Below are 23404 nucleotides of genomic sequence, written 5' to 3' on the forward strand. Positions count from 1 at the left end.
CTGCCCAGTCGGCTCTGACACAAGGCATTGGAGCGAAAAGGCCGCCTTCCCCCACTGGCGGGGCGCTCAGCGAGGCCCGGGGCCGCACAGCACAATGGGCGCCACCTCACAGAGCCCAGAGGGGCCGTGGCGGCGGCGGGCAGAACGGGGACCTGCGAGTGCACCTGCGGGCAGCACATGGGCCCCTCGGGGCGGCGAGGCCGGCCGGTGGGTGCTGGGGCTGCTGTCGGTCCCGGGGAGGCAGCGCCGGACTGGGGACAGGCCCGGGCTGCAGCCTCCCGCGGCGCTGGGCGTGGCACGGGGTGCCGAGGACAGCCCAGGGCGCCCCCGAAGCCGCCGGCCGGGTGGGGGGCCGCCTCTCCCCGAGCCCAGCAGCAATCCTCCCTGCCGCCCCAGGAGGGCGGGCGAGCGAGCGAGCCAGCCCGATTTTCCCCCCTCCCTGATCCTCCCTGCTCCGCCTTCCCCGCTCTCCCACCCCGCTGCTGGCTCAGCCGCCTCCGCCTCCGTTTTCCAGATCTTTCTCGAACCCGCAGCTCCTGGGGCAGCCGTTGCCCGAGAGCTGACGGAAGCGGCCGAAGCCGAGGCCCGGCGCAGCCTCGGGCGCGGAGGAGCGGCTCGCGCACCTCCCCAGCGGCCAAGTGCGCAGGCGCAGAGCGCAGTAACTGCCGGTTGGAGGCGGCCGAACCGCAGAGGAGAGATTCCGGCGACTGAGGCTGCGGCGCGGTGGCTTCTACCTCTCCGCGGTTGCTCGAGGCTCTGCCCTAGATTCAAAGCGTAGCGACTTCGGGTCTTCTCTTCTTTGCTTCTCATAGGAGTCGCATTTCCTGGAGCAACAGCCCCGAAGAGGACGCGGTCCCCCCGCAGGAGGCTTCAGCACCAGCACCCCGATCATCCGGCGGCGGGATGTCTGTGGTTGGCATTGATCTCGGCTTTCTCAACTGCTACATCGCTGTAGCGAGGAGTGGCGGCATCGAGACCATCGCCAATGAGTACAGCGACAGGTGTACCCCGTAAGTGCCATGTCTGTTCCTAACCCTGGCCCTAAGGTTAAGTCCCGCCGGGTGGCACCCGGAGATGCGCGCGGATCCCTGGGATGACAGGTGCAGCCCACCCGCTGCCATCTCGAGAGCCCGGGGGTCGGCGGGCCCAGGTGGGGGCATCGGACTGCCGGCTCCGCGAGGCTGCTTTTCCTTCAAGGATCGGGGACCTAACTCTAACAGTTTGCCTGGCCCTCCTTTCTGTCCCCGCACCGCCCACCTGGTCTCCCATGGGCCCTGCTACAGTTTCCATCAAGGGGCTGAGATGGGACCTCTTCCACTTCCCCAACATTGGAGAAAGATCTCCGGCTACTTCTAGCGGGGCTTGCGGGGAAATTCTCGGCTCCGGGCGCTCATCCCCCTCCGACGGAGTGAAGAATCCTGCATTCATTCCACCCTTCCTCCTTTGCCCGTCTCCGCGTGACAGCTTTTTCGGAGAAAAGTCAGAAATGAAAGGTTAGACTGCATACATCAGAAGATGAGTTATAGGCCCAGAAAGCTTCCTTTCTTTCTTTTTTCTTCTTCTTTTTATAAAGTACGTTTTATTATTATTATTTTGGCTGAGCGGTTGAGCTGTGCCGGGTTTTACCCCAGTGTCCTTGAGAATTCCAGGTAGTGGGACCGGCTTACAGGGGCGTGCGTTGATGGTGCGTTATTAGGGGAGAGAATCGGGGACGCAAGTCCCGGGTCTACGGTGTGGGGAGCAGACGTCCTTCAGTCGGGAGTGGTGGGGCTGGAGCCTGGCCGAAGCGTCTTTGCGCAGAATGGGTTGTCAGGGGAGTCGGGAGCGGCTGTCCTGTGTCAACATGATTGTGGAGTGAATCTGTTGGGAACATTGGTGAAAGACTTAACAGGAGAGGCATTGTGTCTTGAAACCTGTTCCCACATGTTCCATTGTGTCTCTGGTCTGAGAAGTTGTTGGCAAAGAATATAATTAAGGCAGGGAGATGAAAAATTGACTTACTGTCGACTCCTGTTACCTGTAAATTTATGAGGAAACCAGGTTTCCACTTCTTAACTTCTGTGGAAAGGTAACTAAATATTAATTTGACCCGTTGGAATGGTGCAAAATACAATGCTTTAAATATAAGACTAATCTTAACCAACATCAGTGTTAAGCTATAGACTAAGCCTTTTAAGTGATTAAATTACTATAGTTTTATGAATAATTTTTAAATGTGTCAAGATGTGGAAGAGTAGTTTACTTGAAGCAGTCTGCTTTGGTTTCTTTGAAGAATATTCTAGAAGGTTTTATATCACTTTTTCCAGAGATGTGCATTGTATTTCTATTGAAGTTTTGGATCTGTATATACTGAAATATAAACGTGGGTCAGCTAATCTACATGGTACTGGTTAGAACTCCTCTTTTTTACATCTTTTTCTGGTTTTTATGTGTGATGTGAGGCTGAAACAGTAATTGTAAACTATGACCTCATCTCTACAAGATTTTTTTATGGAATGAATCTCATTTATTTAAAACAGTGCTTAACACTTTTCTCAAATTGAAGAGTGCAAAATGTAAAAGTGGAGCCTGAGTTGTCATTGACCCTGGGAACAGTGTTGCTGTGTGTCCGCACTCTGACGGTGCCTGTGAACCCTGCTCACACATGGGGACATGAGCCAGGAATATTACTCTCCCTTTTTTCAGCAGAGTAGAGGGTAATTGGGGACAGCCTTTGGCTTCAGGGACTTAACCTATGGAGAAAAAAATGAGAGGTAAGATTCCCCTAATCCTTAAAACTTTATCCTAAAAGGTCAGAAACCAGAACTGTAAGACATACTGCCTTTCCGGGCTCAGAAATCTTAGTAGTGAGTCCCTAACTCTTTCAAGATCCTGGCTAGACTTACAAAGAGAGTTCTTTAAAAGTTAGGCTGCTCATTTGAGTTTTCTAGAGGTCTCTTCGTTACTGTTCTTAGGCACACTGGCTAATTCTATGTGTCTGAGGTTTAATATATTTCTGGTTTGTGTGTAAGAGAGCCACTACTAATATCTAGATTTAGTGAGCATAACAAATGAAATTTCCAAGGTGGAAGGATGGTATTCTTTTTTTAATAAATCATTATAAATGATTAAATGTTTTTTAAAGATTTTATTTATTTATTTTTAGAGAGAGGAGATGGGAGAGAGACAGAGAGGTAGAGAAACACCAGTGTGTGGTTGCCTCTCGCACGCCCCCAACTGGAGACCTGGCCGACAACCCAGGCATGTGCCCTGACTGGGAATCAAACCTGCAACCCTTTGGGTCTCAGGTTGGCACTCAGTCCACTGAACCACACCAGCCAGGGTGGATCATATTCTTAATGAGCTTGCATCAGCAACTCTGCCCTTCTTTCCCTGGCTATGTAGTATGACTTACTTCAGAAATGTATCTTTATTGTTACTGAATTAATACTTAACTGTAGTTCAGTGTTCTTGCACTATATTTATTTTTGTGGAGCTTAAGTTACTGAGTGAAAATATATCCCTTCCTGATCCCTGGATACTTATTTATTGAATAGCTATCTTGCAAAAAGCATTATAACTATTGGGACATGTAACTTTTCTAATACACCACACTGCAAACTAGCTTTAAAAAAAAAATGTTTTCTATATCCCAGTTGCTTACATCAAGGTAATATGACACAGGTATTTCTAAGATGCAAATACATTATGAGAGGATTCTTTGGGAAGAGATTTTTGCTTAGTTGGTTTCTGCATCCATACATTTTCACATTTGATTCATTAATGTACTTGATCATGTATATATGGGAGGATAGTTTGTATAACCAGGGATGGTTTACTGAAACAAGAAATTGCTTAATTTTGGCCTACAGCTAAGGGACCAACACTAGGTAATTTAACCTATTAATTCTTCAAATATCACCTCTGTAAAGTTGGAGTGCTAGTCTCTCTTCTCGTCTCATGGCATAAACTACTATGCCTTGGTAATTTATATGGAGAAAGAAATTAACATGCATAAAATGAAAAGAAAAAATAGCATAACTTTTTCTGAACATTTTCTTACTTAAAAAACTATTAGACAAATAGTACAGGCTCATTGTAGAAAAGATTAAATTAAAAATTATAACTCTTTTACCCAAATATAAAACTGGTGTGGTTTTTTCCTATGTTTAGTTTATATTTTCTTTTTATAAACCGTGTGACAATAACTACATATATATAACCAAGTTTTTGATCTTTAATTTCTTCAAATAAATTTCTAGAAGTAAAATTATTGTGTGCACACTTGAAAGGCCTCAGATATGTTTGTGTTGTTCAATTAAGTATAGATGTGGGGATTGGAATTCTATTCCAGGCTTAATGATGTGAAAGTGAATAGTTTCACGCATGGGAACAGATCTGCAGCCAGGGATTCTCATTTAATATCAGATTAAACCATGCAGTCAACTAAAATATGTTGCCTAGGTTGATACTGGAGCGCTTGCTTTCTCATACATGCCTCATTAATTCTGTGAGTTTGGTATTACTGCTCAACTTTTTCCCATAAGAAACCTAAAGCAAAATTAAGTATCTTGACCAAGAACTAGTAAGCAACAAAACGGATTCAGTTTTAGGCCACTCTGACCCCAGAACCCAATGTTCTCCCATTACTGATTGACCTGGGGATGGTACATACAGACTAGGTTAATGGGGCTGTAACAATCAAAGGGATAAATTACCTGGCTGGGCAGTTGCTATATAGAGAAGCATCTTTGCTTTAAAATTAACAAACTCATTTATTTTTTGATAGTTTCTAAGAAATAACCAAGCCATTGTTTTAATATTTTAATATACTTTTAAGTTATTTTAATAACAAAATTTTGTATAAAAATTTATTAGGAGCATATACTAACACAAGACATGTTAGTATAAGCATTCAGCAAAGCAGTGTAGAAGATTATAAACTATTAACAATGGATGTCTCTTAGAGGTAGAATTATGGAGGGTGTTCTTTTAATCTGTATCTGTAACATTTTGAATTCTTATGAACATATTTTACAATCAGGAAAATTGATTTTTTTGAATGAAACTATTATTTCAAAATATTTTTAATAGGTGAAACAATAGCTGTATTGTTTCATCATCAAAATTCTGTGTGATCAGACTTAATATTCAGTTTCCTGATTTTTTGTCTTCATTATTTTCCCCTATTTCTTTACCAGTGCATGAATAACCTAGACAGTGTGGGAAAATATTATTTTACACTACATAGATATTTGAGATGTTCTTTTCAAAGCACAAAAGTAGAAATCAACTTCTATTGGGGTATTAAAATTTTTTTATACATCAAAAATTCCAAACTCAATAGGCTAACAATGGCTATAGTTTGGTAGGAGGACTTTTTAGAGCATTTTGGGGGAGAAGAGGAGGCTTTTACTTTTTTTAATTAAATATTCCTTGTGCTATATGAGTTGCTTTTGTTTGTATGTCTTAATATGAGATTACGTGAACTTTGGTTTGAAATGCTGAAAAATTATACAAGTAAATGTCCCAATTCTTCCCTTTTTAACAACCACCTAAACTTACATGTATGTTCCTAGTTTTATGCAAGTGTGTGAGTATATGTACATAAGTGGAATGTTTTTCTGTTTTTTTAACAAAGTATAATGTTTTTACATTATACATATTTTGCAGTTGCTTTTTCAAAATGTATTGCTAACATCTCAAAACTTGTACATGCGGCTCTAGTTTACTTCATTCTTTTTAAAGGCTATACACATATACACTGCTGTTAGTGTAAAATTTAAAATATTATTTTGCTGTTGAGAAACAAAAATTCAATGAACACTTTTCACTTTTTATTAAATGAAAATTATACTGCGATGGGTGGGAGGGCAGGTATCTCACCCTTTAGCATGCCGAAGCTAGGACTGTAAGATCTGAATATTAGCTACAACAAAACAGAATGCACAACAAAACAAAGTGAATCTCCAGTCATTGCCTTGAATTTGTGGGAGAAAAATTCTAAAAGGTTTCTAGAAGGCAAGGAATGATAAATACAAATTACATAATATCTGAGTTTCAGGTCTTCAAAATGCCTTTCGTAGTCTTATTGGTATTTGGTCACTTCAGTACAAATTTACAAGCATAGCTATGTTCTGATAAAACTTTATTTATAAAAATAGGTGGGCAGTGATAATTGCAAAACCCTGATCTAGAATTTTCAGTTTATTGGGCATTGTTTTTCTTTGAACTGGTGGATTTTAAGTAAGATAATCAGCTTTTCAAATAATATTTCTAATCTAATAATAGTTAATATAGCTAATTTAATTATCTAATCAGCTTTTAAATCATTGTATCTAGCTATATAAATATTTGTGGTTTCTGTTAATGGTTTCAAGTTATGAACTAATTTATTTATGAATTATGCTTACTAAAAGCATAACAGTAAGTCCTTTGAAAACATTCTTCCCCCACCTCCTCCTAGAGCAACTTTTTTCCAGAGAGTTAAGTTTGGAAAATGATAACCAGATATTTATTTTGTTTGTTTTTGTTTTTGTTTTACTTCAGAACTTCTCTCAGATCCCTTAATTAACTATGACCATTGAAACACTTTAGGAATGTTTTTCCCAGCTTATTTGAATGTCTGAGGAATTATATTCCACAGAACAGTATTTGGAAAATGATGCTATAGGTCAGTGGTTCTCAACTGGAAGACATTTGCCCCTGCCCCTACCCCCAGGGCACACCTGCCACTATCTGAAGATATTTTGGGTTGTCCCACTGGAGGTGAAGAGGGGGAAGGTGCTCCTGGCATCCAGCAGGCAGCAGCCAGGGATGTGTCTAAAATCCTGCACTGCACAGGGTAGCCCCACCGTGCCAGCACAGAATTGTCTGGCTCAAAACGGCATCAGTGCCTCAGCCGAGAAATCCTGCTTTATGGACATCTTGGCAACCACAGCTGAAACTGGCGAGGAGCTGGCCCCTTAATTTAAAGCAATTGATTGATTGCCCTCTTCGCTTACATCATTGTTAATTGAGCTGTTGTGTTTCTTAGAGTCTACTCAATGATAACAGAAGGGACTATAAATAATAATTGTGATCTTATGGAAACTGGCAGGGGAAAGCCAGAATTTTTTATATAGGGCCATTTTTAAAGTGGAAGTGGTAGATTCAAGGGGTTTTGAATCCCTAGTGGAGATTGACAAAGAAGCAAACAGACTTAGAGGGCTGGCCTCTTAAGTGAGAAGTCTGGCAGTCTCCTGACAGTGTGTTTTCTCTAACCTAATCATGCTCGGCCTTATAAAAATAGGCTGTACAAGAGAGACAGAAAATTAACTTTAAACGTTAAGGGAAAATATAAATGCAACTTTCTTAAAGTAACACACTGCCATTCGATTTTATGCCCCTCCTCTACTAAAAGCGACACAGAACATCAGAAGTTCCGCTTGTCTGTTTGGAGTTCTGTGGCACCCTCTGAGACTCTGCGCCTGCCACCACAACGGTGACGTTAGAGTGAATATTTTAGAGTGTAAAATGGAATTTCTGAATAGTAGTTGAAATAATCCGTAAAAGGGTAATGTAAATAAGTTATATTATATACATTTTGATAAAGAGTTGAATATCCTTTCCTATAAAAACTTTTATATCTGCCTAATATGTGGTTTAAGGTGTCTATTTTCCTGGATATTACTAAAGTTAAGTTTTGAGAGAAGATAGGTATTTAATTTATTTTGATTTTTCTGAAAATCCTTGGCAGATATTTAATTTTAAACCAAAAATTGAAGAAAGGAGTTTGAAGACCTTTAGCTGTATCAGGAGGATGGCTTTCTACATATTGAAACAGGATACTTCCAACCTGTAACATTAAATTATTTAAACTTTGTATGTCTACTCCTAACTAAAGAGAAAACCTGATAATGGTAACTACTTAGCTTTCTCTGTGAAGTGATATGTGTGTAAAGTGTATTTCAAAGAACCTAGTGCTTAATAAATGATAGTTGAGTCCATCTTATTTGGACCTAGTGTTCCACAGAAGTTAAACTCTTGAGAGGCAACCTAAGAATGAGATTTTCTGTGCATTCAAGTGATGGTAGACAAGTATTGAAAAAGTATTCAGTAGTGTGTCCACTGGAGTGTCAGAAAGACAGGTCACAAAGTAGGCTCAGACATGGGAAATTCGTATCGTCTCCGATGAGTTGTGGGATGGCGTGTCAGTCAGCCATGTGGATTGCCGTACTGGGTGTGCAGCGCTGATCTGGCAGAGGGTGTGTCCAGTCCTGCATTTATCTGCAAGAGACAGGAGGATGTCACCGGAACCTCTGATTTCTGCTCTGTTTTTATTTTCCTGTTTCACCAGCTCACAATTAGAGAACAGCGACTTTCATTCCCTTCTATGTCTGTCCATTTCTTTTAACAGTTTAGTTCTAACTATATGTCTTGGATGTCTCAAAGGTTCCTCAATCTCAATATGTACAACATAGCACTTGGGACAGTCCCTCCCCAAACCTGTGCCTCTTACGATGTTTTCTGTCTCACTGAATGACAACACTGTTTACCCTCTTAGGCAAACTGGAAGCTTGGGTATTATTCTCAACACTCCTCTAATATCTATTCCAGCACTATTCAATAAAAATATGTGAACCACATACATGATTTTAAATGTTCTGTTGGCTACATTAAAAATGTAAGAAACAAGCCCTGGCTGGTGTAGCTCAGTGGCTTCAGCGCAGGCCTGTGAACCATAAGATCACGGTTCGGTTCCCAGTCAGGGTACATGCTTGGGTTGCAGGCCAGTTCCCAGCAGGGGACTCAAGAGAGGCAACCGTACATTGACATTTCTCTCCCTCTCTCCTTCCCTTCCTCTCTAAAGATAAGTAAATAAAATCTTAAAAACAACAACAACAAAAAACATCATTTTAAAGAAATGTAAGAAACAGGTGAAATTAATTTTAATATGTTTGATTTAACTCAATATATCTAAAATCTTATTTTCACATGTAATCAGTACTTTTAAATTAATGTAATATTTTACAGTCCTTTTTAAATACCAAATCTTCAACCCTGACCGGTGTGGCTCAGTTAGTTGAGCATAGTCCCTAAAGGCAGAAGGTCTCTGGTTTGATTCCTGGTCAGGGCACATGCCTGGGTTTCAGGTCTGGTCCCTGGTTGGGGCATCTGTGTGAGGCAGGTGATCAATGTGTTGCTCCCTTTCTTTCTCTCTTCCTTCCCCTCTCTCTAAAAATTAATAAATAAAATATTTTAAAAAGAAATGCCAAAGTTTCAAAGTCCAGCGTATGTTTCACACTTAGAAAAAGTACATCTCTATTCAGGCTAGCCACATTTCACGTGCTTAGTAGCCACAGGAGTCTGGTGGCTACTGTTTTTGACATTGAAGATCTGATCTATCACCAAGTCCTCTGAGTTTTACCTTCTAATTATCTTAATCCCTTCTCCTTCTGTCTCAGCCGACACCATCCTGATACAGATTACTGATAACTGCCAGCCCCCCTCCCATCTGCTCACACTGTAGTAAAAATGATCTTCACCAAATGTTTCCCTACTTCTTCTCATCATGATTTACTCTTCCTTCAAATGTTGTCACTTCCTCGGGCAAGCCTTTCCTCATTGATTGCTGCCTGCTGTTACCTGTTCTTACAGCACCGTTTGCACCCTGTGTTGTAGCAGCACCTAATTAATTCCATGTGTGTGGTACTGCACAATAAATTCCAAGAAAATGAAAACTGCGTTGTTTATTTTCTATCTGTTGTACCTCTAGTAACTAACAGAGTAGGTAGTCAGTAAACATCTGTTGAATTGACTAAACAAAGTTAACTGCTTGACCGCTCTGAAAGTCCAATAGAACAGTGTTTTGTTCAGCCCTTGAAAAGCACTGTTCTGGGATGTTTCCTCATCAGTTTGCTTTGTATGTAAACATGGAGTGTTCTTTCCATTATTCAAGATCCTTTAATGAACCCCATTACCTATTGAAATAAATTTCAAATTTATAATCTGTCATTTGATACCTTGTATAATTTGGCCCTGATACTATCTATATCTATCAAAATATTCTGTGAAATTAATCAAGTTATTCTTCCTAGTCTCCAAATAAGTATCAGCTGTAGGAGCCATTTTTCTATTCATTCAGTAACTACTTTTATTATGTAGCAGATAATGTTCTTGGCCAGTTCTATCCAGTAGAACTTTGTATTCTCTGTTCTGTTCTGTGTATAATCTGTTCTCTCTGGCCACGTGTAGCTGTTGAGCGCTTGAAATACAACTAAGGTTGAAGAACTGATTTTTAATTTTAACTAACTTAAATTTTACTAGCCACATATGGCTGGGGGTACCACATTGGTCAGTACCAGGTCAAGGCAGTTGGCACACATTCTTACCCTCATGGAGTTCATACCTGGTATGGTGATACAGTCAGTAAATAAATAAATGACATCAGATGGTGACACATTATGGAGGAAAATAAAGTTGGTTAGACAGTAGGAGATAATATATGCGTGGGAGAGGAGTAGGAATGCTGTTTATGTAAGACAGAAAAGGTGTCCCTGATAAGTTGAGCAGAGATGTGAAAGAAGTGAGAGCAGAAAGCCATATGGATATGTTTAAAAGTGTTCCAGAAAGAGAACAGTAGGTACAAAGGCCCTGAGGCAGAAGTGTGCTTTCCCTGTTCTAGAAAGAGCAAGGAGCTCAGCATTCCTAGGTTGAATGAAGTTACAGGGTAGAGTAAGAGCTGCTGGGGGGCTTAGGTTTATACTTTGTGAGACAGGATATCACTGGAGGGTTTTGAGCAGAGAAGTTTCATAACCTTAGTCTTTAAGAGTTTTACTCCGGCTGAATATCATATTGAGAATAGACATATACCTACATATCAGAAATGTTCTTCTCAACAAAACAATTAAATATTAAAATGCTTTCTTTTCTTTCAAGTCTTAATTCTGAAATCACCTCTACTACTTGCTTTTTCTAAACCTTATTATCTAGAAGTGATTAGTCTTTTTTTGTTGTTGTTACTATCATTTATAACCCTATTCCGATTTTTTCAGTAGACTATAAATTCCCCAGAGTGATTGTTGCTAGTATTAAACAATGCCTGTAATTATTTGTTGATTGAATGGTCACCTGCAGTAACAATGGAAATGATGGGAATACTTTGTTGAATCATTACATGAAATGCTATTTTGATGATAATGTTACTCTGTACTTGCTTTTATAAGCAGAATCACATGTAAAGGAAGAAGTAAAAATGGCAATCATACTGTTGAAAGCATCTGCCTATATTCACTCATTTAATCCTCACACAACCCCTATGGGTCCGTACTATCATTATTACCTGTCAGATGGGAAACTGAGGAAATAATGGCTAAGTTATTTCCACAGGGTTATTTACCTGTCATGTGGCAGAGCCATGATTTAAATCATAGCAGGCTATACTTACTGAATACAATTAATTTTATAAGTAGGTCATAGACCAATAGAATTTGAAAAACATTTTGGGGACCAACATAGCGCTGCTCCCTATTAGCAAGTTTTTAAAAATTATAACATTTATTCTAACCACTATTCCATTACTTATGAAAGTTTAAAAATATGTCGAATTCTGATTTTAGGTCACTTATTTTTAATATAGTACATGGTTACATTAATTCTTTAAATTTATTTTTGTATAAGGTGAAGCAGAATAATAGTACATTGTTAAAAAACAGCATGGGAACAAACTCTGTTTTTCCCCTGTTTAGGGCCTGTATATCTTTGGGATCAAGAACCCGAGCCATTGGAAATGCAGCTAAGAGCCAGGTAAATTGTTCATGTAGATGTTTTGATTTATAGGAAAAATTAACTGACTCTTGGTAACTAAGCTCCAATTTTATGTAATTAAGAGTGAAAAAAGAGAGTGCGGAAAATATGACCAATCCTAAATCTTTGTATGTTAGGTATATTTTGCTTTAGTTTGTAAAATGTTTTTCAAATGTTATTTATTAAAAATCTTTAATTGTGAAGTTAGGATATGCTGTCGTATGGCATCGGTTTTGCCCTGTATGCTCACTTTCCATCTAAAATGTGCACTTCATATTTTACCAAGTGAGTAATGTCCTGGTAAAGGAAGGTAGGGAAAAAGGAAGAACTAATTTCCAGGGTAATTAGTGGCTACCAGTACTTTACATGGACTCTGTTTAAGTATTCATATTTCTAGGCTTCTGAAATATTTATGGTAGCACATTTACAGGCTGTGGGTTCATTTTCCTTGGACTTTGTTTCTTGCCTGAACCAAAAACCTTAATAATTACATTTTAATGTATATCTGGGTTTTCTTTTCTTCATTACAAGATAACTTGGTTTAATGGGGCTTTTTTTCCCCCTTTCAGGACTTTGTAGGAGTAATTGACTCATTTATACAGGATTTTTGCTTACAGTTTTTTATCAAGGTGTCTTATAGTTTGTCTATATATGAAGATACTTCTACTTTCATTCATGCATAAACAAATGTTGAGTTGATGCCAAAATGAGCCCTTCACTAAAGTTTACATCTCATATTCTGGCCGATCTTCTAGGCATATCATAAAATATTAGAGTCTCTGAAGAAAAGCAAACCATAAAGTTATTTCTCCTGAAGAGCTAAAGACCGACATGGTAATTCAGTATTCTTGCAGGTTTCATCTGATAGTTGAAGATAAGGTCTGTTTGGCTTTTAAAGGTCACTAGGACAACAGATGGATCTCAGTAATATTCTGTAGTTGTAACTACATGTTCTAGTTAAAGAAGAAATTACTTTGCCAAAATACAAGCTGCATGGAGGAAGTTTTAATTTACTAGCCTAGGAACAATTCTTAGCAATGGAAGCAACACAGTGGTACATGAGAAATTTCACAAAGAATCAGGTATTCAGGAAAAAAGAAAAATAGGATAATAAAAACAGTTTAAATAAAAACACAGAAATGGAAGTGGAAAGAAAGAGAAATCAAGGATACTGATTTACCAGAGCAGCAATTTTCAATCTTTTTCATCTCATGGCACCCATAAACTACTAAGATTATGCAGCACATCACAGAAATATATGTTTCGCCAATCTGACAAAAATAGGTGTAATTTTGATTGACTTACAAAAAATAATAATAGTAATAACCTACCCTTTTCCCTCCAAAGTGACTTTTTAGAAAATCAGGAGCCTATACTTGTATATAAGAATTTCTGGTACCAAGAATTAACCAATCAGACACGACCTTAATATATGATGTGACCAATAAGATGCAATTCTTATTATATGACCTGTATATTCACAGTTCAAAACAGGGTATTTACACCAGGCAGTTATTGGCTGTTGTCATTTTTTAAATTCAGCAATCTAAGGGAAAAGAGGTCAGTGCCCCTGACTAAGTAGTCAGGTATTGCATGTTTTACAAATTCTGGCCACACACTGGTTGAAAATTGCTATAATAGAGCAAAAGTGTTGAGGAAAACCAAAGGCACAAATAGTAGATAGGTTTTTATTTGAAAATTCTTAAGTTTTATTATTTATTTTTGAAGGCATTAAATTTGAATCTAATATTCCTAGAAAGGAGAATTTGGGTGGGGGCAATAGTATACGTTCTCATTATGTAATTTTACTGTTTGTTGGAAACCAGAAAATGAATGATTGTGTGTAATTCTGAGCTTGCATGTGGAGATTTGGTTCTCAAGTATTGGCATAGTGTTTATTTTGCATTCATTAAGTAATTGATGAAGTGTTTATTGCCAACAGATAGTCACAAATGTAAGAAATACAATTCATGGCTTCAAAAAGCTTCATGGACGATCATTTGATGATCCTATTGTGCAAACTGAAAGAATCAGGCTTCCCTATGAGCTGCAGAAGATGCCTAATGGAAGTGCAGGAGTGAAGGTAAGCTTTATGTTCCCAGAGTACAGACATGTATTTAAATTAAAAACCAAATAGGGTAATATTGCCTACTGGTAATTTAACTTTTTTCTTCTGGAAGTAATTCAAATATGGCAAGATACAGGCAGTTTTTTTAGTAAGCTTTAATAACTGCAAAAAATGATAATTTAGATAATGATCTATTTAATCCAAATAATACTTTTATTATCAGGGAAAACTATTATTGTGTGAACATTTAGGGGTGAACTATTTTCAACTGATGAAGGCGGAAGTGGCACATGTGGTTTAGAAAATTGGCCCCAGCCCTGGCTGGTGTAGCTAAGTGGATTGAGTGCTTGCCTGTGAACCAGAGGATCACGGTTCGATTCCCAGTCAGGGCACATGCCTGGGTTGCAAGCCAGTTCCCTGCAGGCCAGTGCCCAGCAGGGGACTCACAAAAGGCAACCACACATTGATGTTTCTTTCCCTCTCTCCTTCCCTTCCCCTCTAAAGATAAATAAATAAAATCTTTTTAAAAAAATGTAATGTGACTTAAAAAAAAAAAAGAAAAAGAAAATTGGCCCCAAACTGTGTTAATTGCCATAATGAGTTTTCGCTCATTTAGAAGAATCTTATAACATTAGAAGTATTAAAGCATACTGTAACTTCCAAGTAAGAGGTGAATTCTGGATTTTTTCAATTCTGGATTCTGGAAATTTTCTGAAATTTTGAATTTTGAATCTTATATGTAGATTCATAAGAGATGAATTCTGGGCAAGTTCTGGATTTTAATTCTACGTCCTGAGATAGTAAATTATATATTCATTAACAAAAACAGGTTTCTGTTGATTTTTAAAAAACTGACAGAATGCCTCAAAGCACATAGTTACCACATGACCCAGCAGTTCCACTCTCAAATACACACACAAGTGATTGAACCACACATGCACACACAAACTTAGTACATGAATGTTCACAATAGCATTATGCCGATAATAACCGAAAAGTAGAAACAACTCAGGTGGCCGTCAGCTGCTGAGGGGACGAACAAACTGTGGTAAACCTGTAGAGTGGACTGTTATTTGGTATAAAGAGGAGTGAGGTGCTGATACGCACCACAACGCGGATGAACCTTAACATGCTGAGGGAAAGAAGCCAGATACAAAAGACCACGTATTGTGTGGTTTTATCGATACGGATATCCATAATCAGGCCAATCTGTACACACAGAACGTGGTTGGGTAAAGAGGAAGGAGGAATGGGGAATAACTGGGAAGAGGTGCAGAGCTTTTTCTAGGGCGACGAAAATACACTACAGTTAGTGGTGATCAGTGTACAACTTGGTGACTATTCTAAAAACCACTGTACTGTACCCTGCAAGTATGAACTTTATGCTATATAAATTATATCTCAAAGCTATTTTAATAACTAGTGTTAAACTTAGCATGTGTGTTTCAAGACTGTGCACATATTTTCATTTTTATAAGAAGGTTCTAAGTACAAAATGGATGATGAATTGTACAGTGAGACCTGAGGCTGTTAAGGTGGGGAGGGGGGATAAGATGGAAAGAAGGGGAAGGGGCTGGGCAAGGAACATGTATGAATGAGCCATGGACATGGACATCAGCTGGGGACTAACTGTGGGAGCGGAGGGTGGGGGGGTGGGCCGGACACAGGAGGGTGACAGGGGAAAAGGTGGGTAAACTAATAGAATAACAATAAAATATTTAATAAAAGTTGAAAATAAAGTAATTCAAAGAAGACACCACAAGAGGTTAAAGACAAAGACAAAATATGAAGCCAGTATTTTAGGTGACATTTGTGAGTCAAGGGTTGCTGACCAGGAAGTTGGGTGGGTTATAATAGCAACAACTGAGATAAAGAATAATATTCAGATATTTCTGGTTATTGACCATGTGAAGCAGTTTTATTTAAAACAGCTTAAATTCTTTTGCTTTTTTCTTTAAAAGGGAAATTTAAAATTGTGCTTTATAAAGTAGTTTGAGAAAAACAGATTTTTTTTCAGAAAGTCAAACCTAATTTTTGAGTGATACAGTTTTTATGCAGTCATAGTGATTACGTGTAAGAAGCTTTGAAAATATCGATCAGTCCTGTGTTGAACAGTTTCCTCATATTTTGAAGATTGCAAATCTTTAGAATTTGACTCCTTAATCATTTTATCCATTTTTTGATACTTGTTTGGCTATACTTTAATGTTTATTTTATTTCATCCAAGTTTATGTTATAAAAAAATATGGTATTATCCTGCCTTCTATAATCAGACCAATGTCATGGTATTTGTTCACTTCCCTGGTATTGATATCTTCCCACATTTATTAATTTTATGCAATACTTAATGTTGAACTTGCTTTTAAATTGACTAAATGGATATCAATTTTAGGTCTGTTTCAGAGTAAATTTTATATCATTATATACACATTTATACACATTTATAAACATAAATTGTGCTGCTTACAAGAGAAGTTCTTTAAAGCACTTCCAGATTTTAGTGTCATAGAAAAAAAATGTATTCGCTCCACTGCAGTTACATAGGTAAAAAGACATTGCCTTTTCGTCAGTAAGTTAAATGTAGTCATTATATGGGTTCTAAGGTTACTTGGTATTGCTTATAAATTATGCAGTTGTCATTATAAAAGGGTTTGATTACTTGAGTAAGCACAGGTCCTCTGCTATTCCTCAGCCAAGAAGCACCATAAACTTTTATTTTATGTGCTTAAATGCAACCTAGTCATAAACCTGTGTATAAGATGAAATAGTTATTTGGTTAAAAATAATTTTTAATTGAATCTCTACATCTGTAATATTTAATACATAATTATCTCTGCAAACTTTGGAGGAATGCATATTTTTTTATGGAAATTTTCTTTCCCCTTAATATTCTTACTTCCTTTCTCAAAACCATATGACTAAAACTTTCATTTTAAACCCAGGAAGAGTTATAATTTTCAAAAGAAAGATTATTTGATCTTTTTTCTTTGTTGTTAGCTAGGGAACTGAATGATAAAAAAAATAGCTTTTCGAGGAGGTGGAGGTGTGGAGCAGGAAAAGACACTTGGGAAAGTAATTTGCTTGTGACATTATGTGTTAGACACTGAAACTCCAGAACTAAGAGGTTGCAATACTAAAACAGTCTTTTGGGGCTGTAACTTCCTTGAGCAAGGACTTTCCCTTCTTCACTGTTGTTTATCAATATCTAGAGTAGATTTTCACAAATATTTGCTGGATGAATAAATGACTCAATAAAAGTCTTAACTTTTAGCCCTGGCTGGTGTGGCTGGGTGGACTGAGCACTGGCCTGCAAACAGAAAGGCCACTGGTTTGATTCCCAGGCAGGGTACTTGCTGGTCTCACACGTCGCTGTTTCTCTCCCTGTCTTTTGCCCTGCCTTCCCCCTTCTCTAAAAATATAAATAAATAAAAATTTAAAAATCTCAATGTTTGGTTTTAGGTGCGGTACCTAGAAGAAGAGAGACCTTTTGCTATTGAGCAAGTTACTGGAATGCTGTTGGCCAAGCTTAAAGAGACTTCAGAAAATGCTCTGAAGAAACCAGTAGCCGACTGTGTGATTTCAGTAAGTTTTACTTCAGTAACAAATCCCCTCGGATCACATTTTTCAGTGCACAGTAGTCCTCTCTTTTCTACATGTGTTGAGTTCCAAGTCCCCCAGTGGATGCCTGAAACCATGATAGTACCAAACCCTATATCTGCACCCTTTTTTCCTATATATTCGTACTCTTAAGTCTTAAAGGATGCACTTCGCAGCTTCTGTTTGGTGTGTACAAATTGCCAGCATCACTACTCCTGCACTTTGGGGCCATTATCAAGTAAAATAAGGGTGACGAGCACAGGCATGTGGTACTAACCAGAATCGTAGATCTGCTGACCGAGGTGGCTTCCTAAGTGGTCACAGGCAGGTAGTGCATGGAGTGCTGGTACTCAGGACAGAGTGCCGATCACCCCCCCCCCAGGGCAGGATGGAGTCAGGTGATGCTAGACTGCAGCACCTACTCAGAACAGCATACAGGTTAAAACTTGCGAATGGATTATTTCTGGGATTTTTCTATTTACTGTTTTTCAGACCTCAGTTGACTGTAGGTAACTGAAACTATGGAAAGCAAAACCGTGGATCAGGGAGGCCTACTGTATTAATGTTATATTAAAATATTTTTCTTCCCTTCTCTTTACTTATTCTGCCCTTATCCAATAAAGATAACCTAAATTAGGGGGAGCGGTGGAAGGAAAATGGAGACAACTGTACTTGAACAACAGTAAAAATAATGTGAAAAAAATAGAAAAATAAAAAAACAACCTAAATCAATTTTTACTTTTCATTAAAAAGAAACTATGTCCCTGGCTGGTGTACCTCAGTGGATTGAGCGCGAGCCTGTGAACCACACGATCGCGGCTCGATTCCCAGTCAGGGCACAAGCCTGGGTTGCAGGCCAGTTCCCAGCGGGGGACACATGAGAGGCAACCATACATTGATATTTCTCTCCCTCTCTCCTTCCCTTCCCCTCTAAAGATAAATAAATAAAATCTTTAAAAAAAAAAAGAAACTACTTTATTTGATAAAATTCAGGGTAACCACCAAAGTTGATTGTGATCATCAGAGAATCTTCAAAATGTGTATGGTTAGTGACTGCCGTAACTGCCACTTACTGCTAAGAGTCTTTCCAGGTAGCACTGAACTTCCCAGCCCTAAGGACTGTTACCATTTTATGGCAAAGTCCAAAATTCCCATCTGGGACTTTGAAAGTGTGTTTATTGCATATCAGTTGGAAAAGATCTTTCTTTTAACATATATTTAACATATCCAGTACTTTCAGAAGTTTTGACATATGCATACACCCATGAAACCATCATTACTATCAATGTAATAAACATTCATCACCACCCAAAATTCCCTTATGCTTTTTAAAAATACAAATTGTACATACGGTATATAATGTGATGCTTTGATATACATAGTGAAATGATTAGTGCAGTCAAGCTAATTAATATATCCATCTCTTCATATACTTACATATTTATGTATTTATGTATTTATGTATTTATTTATGATGAGAGCACCAGATACCTACTTTCTTACAAAAGTTTCAGGATACAATATTATTAACTATAAACTCCATGTTGTACCTTAGATTTCTGGAACTTATTCACTCATTCATATAACTGAAACTTCGTACCCATTGGCTAATATCTTTCTATTTCCTCACTCCCTGCCCCTGGTAACCACCATTCTACTCTCTGCTTCTATGAATTCAACTTTTATAGATTCTACATATAAGTGGTACCATGCAGTATTTTCAGGAAGAAAAGATATTTCTTTAAGGAATCTTAACAAAACATTTAATTATCTCCTGAGATCCCATTATATATTGATAACTAGTTTTTAAGTTATGTGTTGTTAACCTAAAGGTGAATATATTTCTAACACTATTAAACTTGACTATGTGAGTTCAAAGGCCTATGTCCTCAGAAAAATAGAATCAGATTATGAGCTCTTCGGTAAATTTAGTAGTTAGATTTTTTCATAGATATTTGGAACTTTTAAAATTAGAAATATTAAAGCTTAATAGTTTGTTTTCTAGCCATTTAATAATAGTACATAAGTTTACCATTGGCCAGGCACTATTATAGGCATTTAATATATATTGACCCATTTAGTTCCCAGAACTTCACTAAGAGGAGGTGTAGGATATTATTAACCCAAATTTTATAGATTAAAAGCCTGAGGCACAGAGAAGTTCAGTAACTTGTCTGAAATTTACACAGTTGTAAAAACAGGAATCAAACCCTGATTGTTCTTTCCCAGATGAGCTCATGAGTCTCCCATCGTACTGCCACTTGAAACTGTATGTCAAAGTGGTACATTTTAGAATCCTTTTAAAATTTAAATCTATCCCAATTTATTTAGTTTTACTTGGTTTACTTTCATGTCAGAAGTTAGTGCTAGCAGAGAGCATTAGCAATTTCTTGGCCATTATTAACTTTGTAATGAGTGCAACAGACACATTGTGAGCTATACAAGGGGAAGTATTTTCTCTGTTTTATGCATTACTATATTCCTAGTGGCGATAAGGAAGTACCTGATAACATAAGTTCTCAATGAGTATTAAACAAACCATACTTACAATTTAGTACTTGTCAGAGGGTAATACCAAAATCAGGATAAACAACCTTATCAGAAATCAAGTTCTGTCTGGTTTTTAACATCTGCTAAAAGAAATTTCTAAATTCAAAAGGCAATAAAATGTGGAGGAGTATACTTATTCAAAGCTTAAAATTGGAAGAGCCTTAAGTCATTTTGTGCATAAATATACTTAATTAGCTTTGTAGAAAGCTGCTTGTAGACCAAATCATAGTGCTGCTTAGTTTAATAGAACCAAATGTATGTAAATCTTAATTATAAGTTTAAGCCTGAATTTTATTTTTGATAGAAATATATTTCATGTTGTTTTGTGATCTTAAAAGAAACATGCTCATCATAAGTCCCCTGAAATCTAATTCCCCTCTCCCTTTGAAATATAACATTTAGCATTATATACTTCTGGTAGCATATACATACACACCAAAAAAATTGTGTTATACATACCTATTTTTCAAAAAGTATTAGAGATACTATTCCATGAAAATTCAGTTCTACTTGATTCTTTCTAGAAGCTACATAGGATTCCATTAAATAGGTATACCATAATATATTTAATCTCATTTTAACATATCCTTCGATTTTTACTTTTTCATTATTAAAGATGAACATAAATATATTTTTTCATAGGTCAGACCAGCATAAGAAGGATTTAGACTAATAAATTTTAGAAATCCTGCAATATTATTCTATCTTTTTAAAGTATATTATTGATTATGCTATTACAGTGTCCCTTTTTTTCCCTCCCCTTTATCCCCCTCTGCCCTGTATCCCCCTTCCCTACAGCATTCCCTCATCTTAGTTCATGTCCATGGGTCGTACATAGAAGTTCTTTGGCTTCTCCATTTCCCATACTATTCTCCTCCTGTCTATTTTGTATTTACCAGTTAGGCTTCTTGTTCCCTGTAACGTTTCCCCCATTCTGCCCTACTCCCTCCCTGCCGTTAACTTTCCATTTGATCTCCATTTCTGTTATTCTGTTCCTGTTCTAGTTGTTTTTTGAGTTTTTATTTTTGTCTTTTAGGTTCAGTTGTTGATAGTTGTGAGTTTGTTGTCATTTCACTGTTCATAGTTTCTGATCTTCTATTTCTTAGATAGAAATAGATGTTAATGTCCCTTTAACATTTCATATAATAAGGGCTTGGTAATGATCAACTCCTTTAACTTGACTTTATCTGGGAAGCACTTTATCTGCCCTTCTATTCTTTTTTTTTTTTTTTAAATCTTTAGAGGGGAAGGGGGGAAGGAGAGAGGGAGAGAAACATCAATGTAGGGTTGCCTTTCATGCATCCCCTGCTGGGAACTGGCCTGCAGGGAACCGGCCTGCAACCCAGGCATGTGCCCTGACTGGGAATCGAACCACAATGATCTGGTTTGCAGGCCCGCGCTCACCAGCCAGGGCTGCCCTTCTATCCTAAATGATAGCTTTGCTGGATAGAGTAATCTTGGATATTGGTCCAGGCCTTTGGTGACTTTGAATATTTCTTTCCAGCCCCTTCTTGTCCATAAGGTTTCTTTTGAGAAATCAGATCATAGTCATATGGGAACTCCTCTGTAGGTAACTATTTCTTTTCTTCTTGCTTTCTTTAAGACTCTCTCCTAATCTTTTGTCTTGGGTAATGTAATTATGATATGTCTTTGTATGTTTCTTCTTGGATCCAACTTCTTTGGGACTCTCTGAGTGTCCTACTTGCATGTCTAGTTCCTTTGCTAGATTGGGGAATTTCTTCTTCATTATATTTTCAAATAAGTTTTTAATTTCTTGCTCCTCCTCTTGTAACTTCTGGCATCCCTATGATTCAGATGTTGGAACATTTAAAGTTGTCCCAGAGGTTCTTAAGCCTCTCCTCATTTATTAAAATTTTTAATATATTTTATTGATTATGCCATTACAGTTGTCCTATTTCCCCCCCTTCACTCCCCTCCACCCTGCACCCCCTTCCCCCACCATTCCCCCCACTTTTTTTTATGTCCATGTGTCACAAGTTCTTTACATTCTATATTTCCAGCCCTGGCTGGTGTAGCTCAGTGGATTGAGCACAGGCCTGTGAACCAAAAGATTGTGGTTCGATTCCCAGTCAGGGCATATCCCTGGGTTGCAGGCCAGTTCCCAGCAGGAGATGCACGAGAAGCAACCATACATTGATATTTCACTCCCTCTCTCCTTCCTTTCCCTTCTAAAGATAAATAAATAAAATTAAAAAAAACAACAAACAAAAAAACCCCAAAAACTCAGAAAAAGAAGATTCTATATTTCCCATACTATTCTTACCCTCCCCCTGTCTATTTTCTACCTACCGTCTATGCTACTTATTCTCTGTACCTTCTCCCCCCTTCTTAGACTCCCACTCCCCTGTTGCTCACCCTCCATGTGATCTCCATTTCTGTGGTTCCGCTTTTGATCTAGCTGTCCTCTTAGTTTGCTTTTGTTTCAGGCGTGGTTGGTAATAACTGTGAGTTTGCTGTCCTTTCACTCACTGTTCATCTTTTTAATCTTCTTTTTCTTAAATAAGTCCCTTTAACATTTCATATAATAAGGACTTGGTGATGATGAACTTCTTGAATTTGATCTTATCTGAGAAGCACTGTATCTGCCCTTCCATTCTAAATGAAAGCTTTGCTGGATAGAGCAATCTTGGATGTAGGTCTTTGGATTTCATGACTTGGAATACTTCTTTCCAGCCGCTTCTTGCCTGTAAGGTCTCTTTTGAGAAATCCGCTGAGAGTCTGGTGGGAACTCCTTTGTAGGTGACTGTCCCCTTATCTCTTGCTGCTTCTAGGATTCTCTCCTTCATTTTAATCTTGGCTAATGTAATGATGATGTGCCTTGGTGTGTTTCTTCTTGGGTCCAACTTCTTTGGGACTCTCTGAGTTTCCTGCATTTCCTAGAAGTCTTATTTCCTTTGCCAGATTGGGGAAGTTCTCCTTTATTATTTGTTCAAATAAGTTTTCCACTGGTGGCTGTTCCTCTTCCTCTTCTGGTACCCCTATAATTCGGATGTTGGAATGTTTAAAGATGTCCTGGAGGTTCCTAAGCCTCTCCTTATTTTTTTTTTAACTCTTGTTTCTTCATTCTTTTCTGTTTGGTCATTTTTTTTTCTTCTGGTCTACTCCCTTGATTTGAGTCCCAGTTTCCTTTTCATCACTATTGGTTTCCTGTGCATTTCCCTTCATTTCGATTAGTTTAGCCTTCACTTGTTCCTCTAATTTGTGACTAAAATCAACCAGTTCTGTGAGCATCCTGATCACCAGTGTTTTGAACTGTGCATCTGAAAGGTTAGCTATCTCTTGGTCACTTAGATTTATTGGCTCTGGGGTTGTGAGCTGGTCTTGAGCCATAATGTTTTGGTCTGTTCATACCTGTTACATATGAGGGGTGCAGCCTTAGGTGTTCACCAGGGTGGGGCAACC

The 23404-nt window shown here is 38.3% G+C and overlaps 1 protein-coding gene across 1 annotated transcript in view; it reads left to right on the forward strand.

Annotated features, from left to right (window-relative positions):
• The first annotated feature begins 624 nt into the window (after nucleotides 1–624).
• The window catches only part of HSPA4L (heat shock protein family A (Hsp70) member 4 like), a 55209-nt gene continuing 32429 nt past the window's right edge, over nucleotides 625–23404 (forward strand). Inside the window, exons 1-4 of the mRNA XM_037129904.2 lie at nucleotides 625–1010; nucleotides 11709–11766; nucleotides 13709–13849; nucleotides 17294–17416. Of these exons, the coding sequence (XP_036985799.2) occupies nucleotides 904–1010; nucleotides 11709–11766; nucleotides 13709–13849; nucleotides 17294–17416 (429 nt within the window). The 5' untranslated portion in view covers nucleotides 625–903. The remainder of the gene's footprint in view (nucleotides 1011–11708; nucleotides 11767–13708; nucleotides 13850–17293; nucleotides 17417–23404) is intronic.

Source organism: Artibeus jamaicensis, unplaced genomic scaffold (genome assembly GCF_021234435.1).
Source record: "Artibeus jamaicensis isolate MK-2021 breed Jamaican fruit bat unplaced genomic scaffold, CSHL_Jam_final scaffold_537, whole genome shotgun sequence".
NCBI lineage: Eukaryota > Metazoa > Chordata > Mammalia > Chiroptera > Phyllostomidae > Artibeus > Artibeus jamaicensis.